Below are 14,878 nucleotides of genomic sequence, written 5' to 3'. Positions count from 1 at the left end.
CTGAACGACGCTGTTTTACTTAGATGGTAACTCGTGACTGTAGCCTCCTATCCCTTTTGACTCTGAGATTCTTACTCTGGACGACTTGGCAAACAGCTGCACCACTATGAATGCTTTAGTATGTAACGTTACGAAGTCAACACTGAAGAGCCCAGCTGAGGTAATAAGTGTCCAAACTGGCTACTAGAAACTCAATAAAATCTGCGTGGTCTTAGCCAATTGCTCGTCATCAGATCATTGACACTTCAGCTGAATCATGTCGCGGTTGGTCAGGGCTGCAACGATGAGTGCGACATGATCCCTCTGCGCGCACATTGCTGTAAAGGGTAATTGTAGGTAGTCTTCACTAAGATACTTGGTATCAGCCTAAGACAGACCCCTCCCCTTGTTAAACCTCTGCGTGGTATAATAAGTTTTGGTTGAGATCGGTTACAGTTAGGTTACTAGGCTGCTAGGCTTGCCGGTAAATCGGTATGTAAGGCTTCCGAGAGACACATTGATCTGAGCTGATGATCTCGCCAGAATTGAATTACTAAGGGTACTCTATTATGTTACCTGTAGCAGCACGATGGTTCCCATGTCTGCCCAGGACGTCAGGCAGCATTTCCGAGACGGGTAACAAATGAGTCCAGTTATCCCCGGCCACAGGCTGAATTGGGATATCTCTCGGCCATGGCGATCCTCACCGCCTCTAAGCAAGCGGCTTTGCGATAGACGGTCAGATCGGGCCAGCCATGCTCGCGATAGATGTCTTGGACCATGGCCACCATGCCCCCTTCATCCGTGCCCTCGCTATCCGAAGCGCTCAATACGGTGTGGTGACTGATGGGGATCCAGTCCAGCGTCCTGAACTGCTGCTTGAGGATCTCGAAGAAATCAGGGATGGCCCACGCCCTTGCGCTGTAACGCCAATTAGCCTCCTCTTCGGGAACATCGTCATCCGGCTCGTAATCGACTGATTCTCCGTAGTGGGCGCGCTCAATGCTGGAGATACAGTCCTCCCAGTGAATGATGCCCAGCTTCGTGTCCAACACCATGATGGGGTTCTCGCGGTCGCCACGGGTGAGGCCGACGACGTGGGGCGGCGCCAGCCGAGCAAACGTGAAGCCCTCGGTCGCGGCGCGCATGTCTTCGCCGGTGATAGCATTGCTCGAGCTGAGGGTCGTGAGCAGGCGCGGCCACTCCGCAAACCGGCAGCCCGGGGCCGCCTCCGCGTCATCGTTCCAGTTGCCGGGAGAGCGGATGTAGGGTAGGTGGGCGAGCAGCGCCAGCACCTCGTCGGTTTTGCCCAGGGATTGCACGACTTCGGGGTCTGCGTTCACTATGGACGGCCAACCACCTGCGGGCGGGCGAACGACTTGCGAATCTTTGAGGTACATGCGGATGAGGAATTCGTAGTAGCCACTGATGGCGGCGGTGGTTTCCTCGCGGGAATAGGTGATATCCTCAAGACCGGGCATGATGGGCGTCACGCAGTACAGCGGTTCTGGATTGTGTGTTGTCAAAATGATTGATCCAGGCAACCCCGGAGGAGGTACAGGCTGTGTCTTAAATATCTAAGAACTGGTGTCAAATAGCCCGTACCCCGCTCTATGCAGATGGAAGCAAGGGGTCTTATCGGTACTGAATACTCTTACATCTATTTTGGTGTGACGTTGCTTTCTGATGTCTAATGACTTCAGTCTTTGCCCTTGTTCTTTCCCTCCGAACAGTCCTTCAAGTCGAATATCCCCTGTGTTCACAAGTGGTTTCTTCACTTCCAACTTGAATTATATTTCTTCCGCACTCCTTCCTTGCTGCAAATTCGCCATCCGCTGCTCTCTCACCAGTTTGCCGCTCTTCATATCAAGGTAACCAGATCCAATCGCCGCTCATAAACATGCGCTTCAGCATCTTGACAAGTGCACTTGCCGCACTCACGTCGGCAGCCAATATGGCAGCAAGATTCCTCCCTGATCTCCCCTCGGTAACTCTCTCGGGCCAGTTGCCGTCGAAGAGACAACAAGTACCGACACCATCGCCATTGCCGTCGGACACCACAATCCAGGAGGACCCCTGGCAGTGCGTGACGGAGAACATCACGCAGTACTTCGACGTCCCGCAGCCCACGGGCAACGTCCTGTCCCGCATGAACTCCTACGGCGCTGAGGTCGCCAAGCCGTGCAGGGCCACGGCTACGGGCCTCGACCTCTTCTCCTGCACGATATCGGACCCGAAATCGTGGTGTGGCTTCACCACCGCCGCGCCCGCCGACGTCCTGTCCAGCTACGCGAGCTACGTGTCGGCGGTTGTGTCGTTCTGGACGGCCAAGAGCTCGACCGTTTCGGTCCTGTCCACGAGCTGCCCCGTCGCCTGGGCCAAGCCGAATATGGCCCAGCACGAGTGGCTCAAGATCGCCGCGGCCCATGCCGATTGCTATCTCAATGCGCATCCCCAGACGGCGACGGATACCAACACCGGCACCACCCAAACGAAGTCGACCTCTACGAAAGCCCCTAGCGGCGCGCCAACGTCGAGTGGCAAGTCGGCTTCTCGCGGCCGCAGGGCTGCGGAGACGATTGCCATGGTCAGCACGGGACTTGCTGTTCTTGCGAATGCGGCATGATTGGCGATGTAGGGTGTCGGGCGGTTTGGTGGTGGCTGGATGGATGTTGGCATACAGATTGGCGGGGCCTCGAGAAGAACTTGGGTGTTCTGTTGAATTCTGTTGCACCAGTACATGCGTGGGATTGTACTGAATGTTTTGAAATACTTTTGAACATCTAGAAAGCGCGGTTTGGGAGGATTTGGGACTGAACGTGTGTAGGCACTAAGTGAAGCAGTATTAAGTTTTCATACTAATCAAGGGTAGGAATGGCTTTATGAGGATGATAGGCGATTTCTTCTTAATAAGCTCTCCATTAGTTAGAATAAACATTCAACAAATTCTAATTAATAGAAAAGTAGCTTATTAGCCATCCAATGAACGCCCTTCGGAAGGGTAAGCTTACTTCCCTCTGCTGTCAGCCCTACGACAAACACCCAACTAGCCAGTAGGCTACTTCAACAGTAGCTACAATGTCAGTCATTCTGCGCCCTTCTCTTCATTCCTTCTCTTGGCAGGTGCTCAGTAGGGTTGCATTGTTCTTTCAAAGCTGATTTAGGTTACCTATTTGGCTCCACGGTGGCTTAAGTAAGTGCGGTGTGAGGCCAAAGGAAGCCCGTCTGACCATTCGAATCACAATACTTTCATACTTAAGCCACCATGTTCGTCAGATGTGTCCTCTTTAGTCCTTGGTAAAGAATCCGTGGTGTTCTCATGTGAAGATCCTTGGGTCTAACTGGTTCCTTGGCACTTGTATAAGAAGACGCAGTTTGTCTGCGCCATTGAACAAGTATACACCATCATCAGGATTATAATCACTCTTCGTTATTTCTTTCAAACTCCTCAAAAATGACAAATTACAACTCCCCGCGTCCCAGAACCATGAAGGGCGTCATGTGGGAGGGAAAGCCGTACGAGATGGCCGTCCACCACGACATCCCCGTCCCGCGCATCACGGAGCCGGAGGACGCCGTCATCCGCATCACGACCTCGGGCCTCTGCGGGACCGACTTGCACGCCTACCACGGCTTCTTCGCCAGCAGCGAGGTCCCCTCCGCAATGGGCCACGAGGCCGTCGGTATCGTCGAGGAGATCGGCGACGCCGTCGACAGCTTCAAGGTGGGCGACCGCGTCGTCGTCGGATTGCCCCGGGACGGCTACGTGGATTCCCGGAATCACTTGCAGCTTGAGCTCGTCTCCTTTGGTTTCGGTCCGGACTTTGGGAACCTGGGTGGTCTGCAGAGTAAGTGCCACTCCTGACTCCTATAGATGCGATCGCCGATGCTGATGTTGTGGTACAGCCGAATACGTTCGCGTCCCTCACGCGGACAGCTCCCTTTTCAAAATCCCCAAGAAACTAGCAGACAAGGAATGGCTCCCCATCGGCGACATCTTCCCCACCGGCTGGGAGGGCCTCACCTGGTCCGGCTTCCAGGCGGGCGACATCGTGTGCGTCTTCGGCGCCGGCCCCGTCGGCCTCATGGCGGCCTACTCCGCCATCATCCGCGGCGCGGCTCTCGTCTACGTCGTCGACCACGTTCCCCAGCGCCTGGCCAAAGCCGCCGGGATCGGCGCGGTCCCCATCAACTTCACGCGGGGCGGCACCGCGTCGGAGCAGATCCTGGCCCTGCACCCGGGCGGCGTGAACCGTTGCGTCGACTGCTGCGGGCAGATGGCGGCGGTCGACGCCGAGCTGAAGCCGCAGCAGGACTACGTCCTCCGCGAGGCCGTCAAGGTCACTTCCTTCGGAGGTGGCATCGGGGTTCCGGGGCTGTACGGGGCGATGGAGAGGAGTGAAGGGGCTCCCAATGCGGATCAGATGAAGAAGGAGCTCAGCTTTCCTTTCGCTGATGCGTGGTTCAAGTCTGTGACTATCAAGTTCGGCATTGTTGAGCTCCTGGAGACGGTGCCGGCGCTGGTGAGGCTCATTGAGAGTGGAAGGGCCAGGCCCGGCTTTCTCGTGACGAGCGAAGTCGATCTTGACGAGGCTCCCAAGGCTTACAAGCGGTTTGACAAGAAGCTTGAGACCAAGGTATTGTTCCGTGGGCCTGGAAAGGAAGGCAGGGAGGACTTCGTGTGGGAAGCTGACCAGCACACCAACGGAGTCGCTGCGCCTGGAGTTGATCATAGGCTTGGTGGAAGGCCCAAGAGGGTCAGACTTCACTAAGAAGTCAGGTCTCAGGATGAACCCTTGCCAAAGTTTACAGCTCCGAGAGCCAGTTTCAAACGAGGTTCCCCTGTTCGAACGCTGAACGAGTTGGTTACCCCATCAAGCTTCACATACACTGGTGTGAACGGGTGGGGGTTTCGTTCGCACCTCATTCAACGACGTCAGGAGTCATCCGGTCCAGAAACATGTGTCAATATTTTCTTTTCATTTTCATAGACTTCATAGACACCAGCAATACAACCTCGCTTCTTATCCAAACGCAGGCTTCTGGTCAGCGCCGTTGACGCCCGACAAGTACGAGACGCGGTCCTTGCAGTAGAACTCCACGGCGGGCTTTCCCTCCAAGCTCGCCTTGCCGTCGTCGAGTCCGCCGGCCTTGATGCAGGTGACGTCGGGCATGACATCCAGCTCGGTGTACAGGCTGGAGCCGCAGCCGGAGCAGAAGAAGTGCCTGTTGTTCTTGCCGGAGTCCCCGGTGATGTCGTAGTGCTTGGGCTCGCCTGGATCGTGTGTCAGTATTTCCACTGCTGGAATGAGAGTGTGTGCGTACCCTGGGTGACCTTGAAGGATGCGCGGGGAACGACGGCGTTGGAGGTGAAGGCAGAACCGCTCCACTGGAAAATCATCAATATCTCCGTTCAGTTTGATGTGATTTGGTTGAGAAACCTTTTGGCAATCGACGCAGTGGCACAATGCCGTCACCTTGGGTTCTTCTGCATTGCGGTCAGTCAATCATTCGTAAACATTCCACGACGGATCTCGGCTTACCACTACTCTCGTACTTCACCGCCTTACACATGCAGCTTCCCTTAAGAACCATCTTGCTTCTCAAAATGTCGTCAAATATCCAAATCCACTGTGCTTTATTCCGTAGTCGTTGATGTCGAGGTGAGCATACGAGGAGCACTGCGAGTCTGATCGCCGTTTATATACACGTTTGAGAGTTTCGGCTAGCCCTAGTGCCGGCAACAAGGAAGAAGCTCCGTCTTATCATGGACTATGACAGTATGCCGAGCCAATTCTCTGCGGGGTCCGCTACAGAAACGCAGGAGCAGGGGCCCCTCCTTTCGTCTTTACCCCGCGGTCATAGTCGATCGGGGGTGCGGCGTCTGCGAATCACATCACACGGTGACGGGGCTGCTTACTTCATAATCGTGCGGGCTTGCTGTCACTTACAGGGCGCGTTGGATGCGAACTAACTGGCTTTGGCGGACGAGTGGGAACAAAATGATAGAAACTGGCAGTGTTCGCTAGACGTATTTCTAATCATTTCATGATTCAGATAGGGAGCCGCTGATTCCAAATTCGGGGAGCTCAAAGAACTGTGTAGTAGCGAAGTAGACGGACTTGAGCTCCGTCCACGCCCTTGCAGCGGGAACCGATATCCGGCACTGGATTTCTCCCGCAGGATTTCTCAAATCGGATCATGTTTCGGCTTCTGAAAAAGAATCAGTGAAATGCTCAAAAAGCCTTTCAAAATGTCTGGAATACCACAATACTATTGTATGTGGGCGTTCTGCTGGCTTTTTGACTAATAACGGACTTCATTCTCGAAACAGCCGTTTAGTCTGTTCCCCGAGCGCCCCGCTCTGCGGACCTCACCAGTCCGCAACATATTAATGCACGCTTAGGACGCGCTGATCATCTCATTCTCACCGTCTCTTCTCCACGACATTCCATGAAGACCAACGGTGAAGTGAGGACGTTGTCTTTACTCAAGAGAGAAGGACCTCAATCGAGAATCTGATGTCTATACGTTTGACTCCTCCGATCTAGAAGTAACTATCTTCCAAGGCTCGAATCATCTGATTGTTCATGTACAACCAGTTCCCCAGCTGCGTCCCCTGCTGATCAACCTCCATGCCGAAGTCTCCAGGCATCGCGAAAGATCCGCCAGACATCCAGCCCGGCCCGGACAGATGCTCATTGAACGCAGTACCGACCACGGTCTCGGAGTCTCCAAACTGTGAAAATGGTGTCTGCGTAACACCCTCAGAGCTCGTCGCGTCTGTGGCGTGGCCAGGCAGAACCGTCGACTGAGAGGGCAGGGCCGGCGGCATCATCAACGAGGAAGCGGCACCTCTCCAGACATCCGCGCCGAGGTCTCTCGGCTGGGCCGTCTCATTCGTCTTCAACTTGATGTAGCTGCACGCGACGTCGTAGAGAACCTTGAACAGGCGGACCTCCTTCTTGATGCCCGTGGAGAACGAGTCGGTCAGTATGGACTGTAAGGATTTGATGAGCCCGCCGAGACGCTTGAGGTCGGCTTCGTTGCATGTCTCGATGATGTGGCAGAAGAGGACCGTGAACGGGACAAACGGGGATTGCAAAAGCGCCCTATGCCTGAGTTTAGTTACCTATCGAGCGACCAAACAGGCGGAAATTGACGTACCAGTTTACATAGGTTTCGAGAAAGTCTTCGTCTAGCCTTGCAATGACTCTCATGCAATTCTGGTGCTGCTCGAGAGCTTGCCGGGCGCTGGCGATGCATTCTTTTCCAAAAACGGTACCCTCTCCGGGCTCGGCTGGTATGGCTCGGTAGATGAGGCAGAACAGGGACAGATGTGTGACTTGAGTTGTGCAGACGAAAGCTTCGTAGAAGACGTCTCCGACGGCCTCCTTCATCACTTGCGAGTACCGCAACTACGGCCAAATCAGCACAACATTCACACCAACCGACGTACACGAGGCGAGCAAGACGTCATCCAAGACGGAACTGAAGGCGCTCAATGGGGGGAGTGGGGGGTTGCCTTACATCTTCAGCGGACCTTTTGGTTGTATGCGACTCCAACTCCGCCGCGAGACGTCTCGCCCTGGCAACTCTGACAGCTTGCGATTGTATCAGGGCGGCAGGACTGTATATCTGATCGTACACCATGCCCTGAAGCCTCGCAAGCTCCGTCCACTTTTGCAGCTGTCCAAAGATTGCAACGTCTGATCTGGGATCCATAGCCAGAGGTGGAATGGTGATATCGCTGTCTCGGATGGTAGATGATCGGCCAAGGCGTAGAGACAGTCCCTTCTCCTGCATGTACAGGATCCAGAATAGCTTCATCTTTCCTCTCCTTTTCTCCGGATCATCGTTTGCCATTGCCACGACGCTGTGCATGCCCAGCGTTTGGCTCATGTGCGAAGCAGTGGCGATGAAGTTCCATGCGGCGGAAGGTTTGCAGACGTCGAGACAGTACATTGCCTGAAGTTTAGACTTAGTTTTCATACAGTGGGCTTATCGGTGAGGATGATGAGGACGATGACGGTAGGGATTGCAATATAGATGCAGATGATGAAGATGGAAACGACAGTGTTGACAATGATACGTACGGCTAGCATCATGGCGCATGTAGTGTCCATAGTTGAAGGAAGATGGAATGGAAGGCTTGACAGCACCGTCTCGAGGTTGGCTCGACAGATCGTGGCTTGAGCTTCGTATTGCGACTTCTTGTCCGGTTCTGGGATGACATTTTTGCATTCCAAAAACAACCAGTATAGCCCTGCGTTCACAATGATGAGATCGGCAAAGGTGACTTCACCAGGGGAATACACTCGGAGGAAGTAGTCTGTGAAGGCGGAAACGGAATTCGCCTCGTGATTCCAGAAGAACCTGACCCGAGGATGCTCTGCGTTTTGGTTAGCTTTTATCGCGCCACGTTAACACGTTTTCGCACCTTTGGCCATCCTGAGACAGGCGAAGGCCAATTCTACCGGAGGCATAGGGAGGTCATGAAGGCTGGTGCCTGGTTCGAGTGTCCTGGCGTGTGGATACAGGTACTCAGGTTCTTGCTCCCTTTTCTGGTTTCCGATTGTACGGCTCAGGGTGTCCAGGACCGAAGCCATCTCGCCCGTGATGTCCACCGAAGGCTTGTTGTTGACAGCATCGCGGATCAATTTGTCTGCAAAAGCTGCCTGAGCCGATAGACTAGACTCGCCCTCGAATTCCAACTTTGGAGTCAAGATCTTGCTAGCTTCGCGAGCCGATGGAGACGGCGCAGCTAAGTTGTCTGGTGTGACATTGAGAGATGCTGGTGTCGCTGATGAGGAACGATATGGAAGGGTGGAAGAGGTTTGCGAGGGTGGGCGGCCATCTAGACTACCCAAAGCCTGGCCGAACTCCTCAAGTTTCTTCGCAATGAAGTCTATCTTCCTCTCGCTACATTGGCGGTTAGGTGCAGCTACTTCAGAGCCTGTGATGTTGCTTACTAGACCTCAGAGATGAAAACACGCTGCCGTCTTTCTTTGGGCTTCTGCCTCATGGGATACGTGCATGGGACATCAATGCGAATGCAGTAGGAACATGGATGCCGGCGGTCGCACCGAACCTTGCGGCGGCGGCAGCGGTCGCACTTGGTGAAAGCACAACATCAGCTGAAAAAGTGCTTGCCGGGCTCTTGGGGAAATTTACAGATATTTTGGACAATGGGATTTCATCGTCCTCTTCCTCGTGTTCGTCTTGAGCATGCTCCATCGGCTCGTGCGAAGTGGCAGTTCCGGGGTCTGTTTCCATCGTCTTAAGAATGAATCGAGGTCTGATTGGATCCCGATAGCGCGGGGAAGAGTACAGATTGTGACGTGATTGGGATGAAGATGCGATGACCGTTGCTCAAGACAGGTTGGGGCGATGCGGTGCGGAGGTAACTTCCAGCGCAGTCCGCCGTGCGAGGAGAACGATGCGACTTGCAACGTCTTACTTTCTGTTTGCCGCGCGTTCGTGAAGCTGAGTTATGCGATTCCGCAACCCGAAACCGAAGAATAAGAACCGAGAAAATAGGCCTTTCTACCTTTGTGAAATGTGGATCTTCGCGTTTGGAGGCGCTGTGACCCAGGACAGCGGGTTTCTCGAGTGGCCCGTCTCTCCGGTTCCTGGATAAGATGAGTCGACACATTTACTGACCGTGCTTGACTGCCAGTTGGGATGACGTGCAGGTCCCAGATGGCAAACGGTGGATTCACCTGCATTTGGCGTTGTTTTGATAGCTGAAATACCGTAATACGTGTATTTGTCGGATGTGAACAAGGGGTGCGGAATCGAGGAATCTTGGCGTCCCGCGCTCCGGTCGAGGAAGGCGCTTCGGGCGCGGTGGCTTGGCAGGCCGCACCACCGCGGCCCCAGTGCGGGACGGAAGGTGCCTGGGTCCCGGGCTCCTGCCAACAGTGTAAGTCGGGTAGATCAGCCGAGCCAGACCATGTTCCTGGGCTTCCTGGGGCTCTTTTTCGCCCGAATAAGGAGTAGGCAGTTTTACGAGGCGAGATTCGTACCTTGCTCCTTTTTACGAGCCGTGCAGCTGCTAATTAACTCGCCTCGGCGTTTATTTGCTACTTTTTTACTTTTAGTAGCCGTACGCGGCAGCAGGGACAACACCGTCTGAACTCTTGACTTCGATAACCTTCACTCTTTCCGCCTTACTCTTTTTTTTTTCCGTTTAACCCCTCGTCTCTTTCTTCTAACCTAATATTCCCCATCTCCATCTCCATCTCATCACCAAACCTGTGTCTAAGTCTCACGTCTCCTCGCGAGACACAGGTCCGCCAAGATGGAGAAGCAAGATGTCTCCTCGACTTCTACTACCCCCGAATCCTCGCTTGCCCCCGAAAACAACGACGACAAGAAAACTACCGGCTACGGAGGTTTTGTGGTGCGCCCGCCTCCCCATTGAGTGAGAAGAAACACGGCCGCTGACAATGCTGGGAACAGAGAGTCTTCAAGTACGGTGAACCGGTCGACTATGTCCTCGAATTCATCGGAATCCTGGCCGCCATCGGCTCAGGAGTTGCCTTGACCATGATGAACTTGATCATCGGGAACATGAGCAAGTCAGCCCCTTGCCCTGTGAGTTTCTGTTGCTAACCATCACTCAGTGAACCTGATGAGCGACTTCACTGCCGCTACCGCCAACCCCGACAAATTCATGGCCAGCGTTAGCCAAAATGCGTGCGTCTTTCCGGTCAAACGCTCAACCTGATTGTTATCCCACTGACGAATCTAGGCTTTACTTCGTGTACATTGGCATCGCTCGATTCGCTACGACCTACATCTACTCATCCCTTTTCACCTACGTCGCCTTCAAACTGACCCGCAACGTTCGACGCTGCTACCTTCAGGCCGCTTTGAGCCAGGAGATCAGCTTCTTCGACCATGGCACTGCTGGCTCCATCGCTATGCAAGCTACCACCAACGGAAAGCTCATCCAGTCAGGAATCGCCGAGAAGCTGGGCTTGTTCGTGGCCTCCATAAGCACTTTCATCAGCGCCTTCATTCTCGCTTTCACCCAGAACGCCAAGTTGAGCGGCATTCTCATCAGCATCATTCCCGCAATCCTGATTGTGGTCATGCTCATGGCTGGCAAGGATTCCGTGCTTGAGACCAAGACTTTGCAGATCAACGCCCAAGCCGGTACATACGCCGAAAGCGCCTTGGGAAGCATCCGCGCCATCAAAGCCTTCAGTCTGGAGTCTCGAATCATGCATACATACAACACATACCTTGAGAAGGCTCGCGTGATTGGAGACAAGAAGAGTCCGCTTTACGGTGTCATGTTTGGCTGGCAATACTTCATCATCTATGCCGGCATGGGTCTGGCATTTTGGCAAGGTATTGCCATGATTGCTCGTGGTGAAGTCGATGGCATCGGAACAGTCTTCACGTAAGTTTTGGTTTGAAACTTTGAATGATTTCTGCTTGCTAACCATCGCCTCACAGTGTGCTCTTCTCTGTCATCATTGCTTCAACCTCAATCAATGGAATTGCCCCCCATCTTATGGCGTTCAGTCGTGCCGCTACGTCCGCCTCGGAGCTTTTTGCTCTGATCGACAGGAAGTCCAAGATTGACCCCTTTGACGAGTCCGGGCAGATACCCAGCAACGTCTCTGGATTCATCGATATTCAAGGACTTACCTTCAGCTATCCTACACGACCAGATACCACAGTGCTTGAGAACTACTCTCTACACATTCCCGCCGGCAAAGTGACGGCCCTTGTTGTAAGTGGTTATAACTATTTCTAGCGCGTTCCAAGAGCTAACATCAAGAAAGGGAGCCAGTGGCAGCGGTAAGAGTACCATCATCGGACTTTTGGAGAGGTGGTACGACCCTGCTTCCGGCGCAATCACGCTTGATGGGACCAACATCCGCGATTTGAGTCTTGGTTGGCTGCGTACAACTATGCGTCTCGTGCAGCAGGTATGAAGCATCTGTGACATTTTGTAACAGTGCAACTTGATGCTAACATGTGCCAGGAACCTGTTCTCTTCAACGGTACTGTCTTCGAGAATATTGTCAACGGCCTCGTTGGAACGGCTTGGGAATCAGCCTCGAAGGAGGAGCAGTTGCAGCGCGTTAAACAAGCCGCCAAAATCGCATTCGCCGACGACTTCATCGCCAACCTTCCCGAAGGCTACGACACCCGCATTGGCGAAAGAGGTGGCCTTTTGTCTGGTGGCCAAAAGCAACGTATCGCCATTGCTCGCAGCGTCATTTCTGAACCCAAAATTCTTCTTCTCGACGAAGCCACCAGCGCCCTCGACCCCCATGCCGAAGGCATCGTTCAGCAAGCTCTCGATAGTGCCTCCAAGGACAGAACCACGGTCGTCATTGCCCACAAGCTCGCAACCATCCGCAACGCGGACAATATTGTCGTCATGTCCAAAGGCAAGATCGTCGAGCAGGGCAAGCACGATGAGTTGGTAGCGTTGAATGGCTCCTACGCGAAACTAGTCAAGGCGCAGAATCTTTCGGTCGAGAGGAAAGACAGCGTTGATCATACTTCCGAGGATGACTCCACTGTGGCAGCCGAACCTGCGCAATCACTTGCCAAGTACGACACCGCAGTTGCTCAACATCTCATGTCTCTCAAGGACAAGGAGGACTTCAAGCTCTACAAGCAGACCGGACTCCTTCACACGGTTGGCAAGTTGATGCAGTCAACCCCCGAGCTCAAGGTTTGGTACTGTGTGACATTTGTCACTTGTGTTTTGGGAGGTAAGTTTACTCTTGGCGTGAATCGTTTGCGGCACAGATTGACTAATTCGAGGACAGCCGCCATCTACCCTGGCCAGACTCTGCTACTATCCAAGGTGATGGACATCTTCACCTCATCGGACATGGTCAAACAGGGCAACTTCGTCGCTTTGATGTACTTCGTCATGTCGCTGGGCACTTTGATTGTTTACTTCGTCATGGGCTGGACCACCAACATCATCACACAAGTAAGAATGGCTAGCAACCTACGTTTGAAAGCATGGTCACTGACAGTCTCCATCAGACTCTGAGCAGGAAGGTTCGCCAAGGTCTGCTGAACGGAATGCTCAGACAGGATCTCCGCTTCTTCGACCGGGCTGAAAACACCGTCGGTGCCCTCAACAGCCGTATCGATTCCCACGCCCAGGCTGTACTCGAGCTGATGGGATTCAACGTCTCCCTTGCTTTTCTGTCCTTCATCAACGTTGTCGCCAGCAGCGTCCTTGCCATCGCGATTTCATGGAAGCTTGGTCTTGTCGGAGTTTTTGCCGGCATGCCCCCTTTGTTGTTGTCTGGCTTTGCCCGCATTCGTATTGAGACGAGGATGGACTCCGATGTCGACAAGAGGTTCTCTACAAGTGCCTCTCTGGCATCGGAAACCGTGAACGCTATCCGCACAGTCTCATCGTTGGCCATTGAGAAGAATGTCCTCCAGAGATACACCAACGAACTCGACAATGCCATTTCGAGCTCGACCTATCCTGTTTTCAACATGATGATCTGGTTTGCTCTGACCCAGTCCATCGAGTTTTTCATCCTCGCGCTTGGCTTTTGGTAAGGACGCCTGCATCATGCTGTCTGATCACATTCTAACATACTTAGGTGGGGATCAAAGCTGGTTTCCAACGGCGAGATCAACTTCTCTCAGTTCATCATCTCCTTCATGGGTGTCTTCTTTTCTGGCCAGGCTGCTGGTGTCATATTCAGTTTCTCCAGCAGTGAGTATTAACCACCCGTATCTTTGCTGGCTTTTCTAATGATCTCGTTTTTCAGGTTTCACCAAGGCCAATTCAGCTGCCAACTACTTCTTTTGGCTTCTTGGTCTGCAGCCAACTATACAGGAAACGGGCGAGAACCAGGAAAAGGGCCCCCCTGGCGGCTGCAGTTCTATCGGCTTCGATGACGTTCAGTTTTCATACCCCTTGGCCCCTGATAACCGGGTACTCAAGGGCGTTTCCTTGACAGTGAGCAATCTTTGATCATACCAGAGACAAATGGCGGCTAACTTGTCTCGCCAGATTGATCGCGGTCAGTTCGTTGCATTTGTCGGAGCCTCGGGTTGCGGCAAGTCAACGATGATCTCTCTTCTCGAACGATTCTACGACCCGACGAGCGGTACGATCAAGATTGACGGCGCGGCTCCTCTCACAAGCATCAGCCCCCGACTCTACCGCAGCAGACTGGCCCTCGTGCAGCAAGAACCAACACTCTTCCCCGGAAGCATCCGAGACAACATCGCATCTGGCATTGACGTCGAGCCCGAGGAGCAGGGCTCCGTTGATGATCGTGTCATCGAAGAAGCTTGTCGCGCCGCGAACGCATGGGACTTTGTCAGTTCCCTCCCCGAAGGCCTCAACACACCTTGTGGACAAGGAGGCAGTCAACTCTCTGGCGGTCAGCGCCAGCGCATCGCCATTGCTCGAGCCCTCGTTCGGAACCCCAGCGTCATTCTACTGGACGAGGCCACAAGCGCTCTCGATACGGAGTCGGAGAAGATCGTTCAGAAGGCGTTGATGGAGGCGGCCGTCACCGGAGACCGCATCACCATCGCCGTGGCGCACCGCCTGTCTACCATCCGCGACGCGGACCGGATCTGCGTCTTTTACGGCGGTCGCATCGTCGAAGCCGGAACACACGACGAGCTCATCGAGCAGGGCGGGATGTACAAGAAGATGTGCGAGGCGCAGAGCTTGGATAGAGCGACTTAGACGGTGGGGGGCGGACGCGAGTCCGATTTTGACTGTGGATGTTGGATGGCGATTTCATCATTCTCTGCATGGCACGTGAGGTATCAAACCGACGGCCACCTTTCAATTCTTGTAAGACTTAGAATTTTAGACTTGGCAAAGAAGAATCGGATCTTCTTTGTATTACCCCAACAGGAAAGTAATTGT

At 53.7% G+C, this 14,878-nt stretch overlaps 6 protein-coding genes across 6 annotated transcripts; 3 read left to right on the top strand and 3 right to left on the bottom strand.

The window, feature by feature from the left end:
• Positions 1-632: 632 nt before the first annotated feature.
• Positions 633-1,460, bottom strand: CkaCkLH20_03070 (uncharacterized protein; the record flags this gene model as incomplete). Its single annotated transcript, XM_038885789.1, has 1 exon — positions 633-1,460. The coding sequence occupies one exon, from the start codon at positions 1,458-1,460 to the stop codon at positions 633-635; it is 828 nt and encodes a 275-aa protein (XP_038748988.1).
• A 473-nt stretch (positions 1,461-1,933) lies between these two features.
• On the top strand, positions 1,934-2,605 carry CkaCkLH20_03069 (uncharacterized protein; the record flags this gene model as incomplete). Its single annotated transcript, XM_038885788.1, has 1 exon — positions 1,934-2,605. The coding sequence occupies one exon, from the start codon at positions 1,934-1,936 to the stop codon at positions 2,603-2,605; it is 672 nt and encodes a 223-aa protein (XP_038748987.1).
• Positions 2,606-3,433: 828 nt separating this feature from the next.
• On the top strand, positions 3,434-4,751 carry CkaCkLH20_03068 (uncharacterized protein; the record flags this gene model as incomplete). Its single annotated transcript, XM_038885787.1, has 2 exons — positions 3,434-3,827; positions 3,886-4,751. 2 exons carry the CDS (start codon positions 3,434-3,436, stop codon positions 4,749-4,751), a joined length of 1,260 nt encoding a protein of 419 aa, XP_038748986.1.
• Positions 4,752-5,003: 252 nt separating this feature from the next.
• On the bottom strand, positions 5,004-5,574 carry CkaCkLH20_03067 (duf636 domain protein; the record flags this gene model as incomplete). Its single annotated transcript, XM_038885786.1, has 4 exons — positions 5,004-5,254; positions 5,305-5,368; positions 5,421-5,467; positions 5,523-5,574. 4 exons carry the CDS (start codon positions 5,572-5,574, stop codon positions 5,004-5,006), a joined length of 414 nt encoding a protein of 137 aa, XP_038748985.1.
• Positions 5,575-6,526: 952 nt separating this feature from the next.
• CkaCkLH20_03066 (fungal specific transcription factor) lies at positions 6,527-9,707 on the bottom strand (the record flags this gene model as incomplete). Its single annotated transcript, XM_038885785.1, has 6 exons — positions 6,527-7,091; positions 7,147-7,397; positions 7,510-7,947; positions 8,076-8,371; positions 8,420-8,901; positions 9,643-9,707. The coding sequence occupies 6 exons, from the start codon at positions 9,705-9,707 to the stop codon at positions 6,527-6,529; spliced, it is 2,097 nt and encodes a 698-aa protein (XP_038748984.1).
• A 575-nt stretch (positions 9,708-10,282) lies between these two features.
• CkaCkLH20_03065 (multidrug resistance protein 3 (p glycoprotein 3)) lies at positions 10,283-14,692 on the top strand (the record flags this gene model as incomplete). Its single annotated transcript, XM_038885784.1, has 12 exons — positions 10,283-10,384; positions 10,444-10,562; positions 10,621-10,680; positions 10,736-11,392; positions 11,449-11,728; positions 11,781-11,927; positions 11,984-12,725; positions 12,783-12,952; positions 13,009-13,538; positions 13,587-13,702; positions 13,758-13,948; positions 14,003-14,692. 12 exons carry the CDS (start codon positions 10,283-10,285, stop codon positions 14,690-14,692), a joined length of 3,804 nt encoding a protein of 1,267 aa, XP_038748983.1.
• Between the last annotated feature and the right edge of the window lie 186 nt (positions 14,693-14,878).

The sequence above is a fragment of the Colletotrichum karsti genome, assembly GCF_011947395.1.
Source record: "Colletotrichum karsti strain CkLH20 chromosome Unknown Scaffold7, whole genome shotgun sequence".
In the NCBI taxonomy this organism is placed as follows: domain Eukaryota; kingdom Fungi; phylum Ascomycota; class Sordariomycetes; order Glomerellales; family Glomerellaceae; genus Colletotrichum; species Colletotrichum karsti.
The sequence above is the reverse complement of the archived record's forward strand: the minus strand, read 5'-3'. Positions and strand labels throughout refer to the sequence as shown.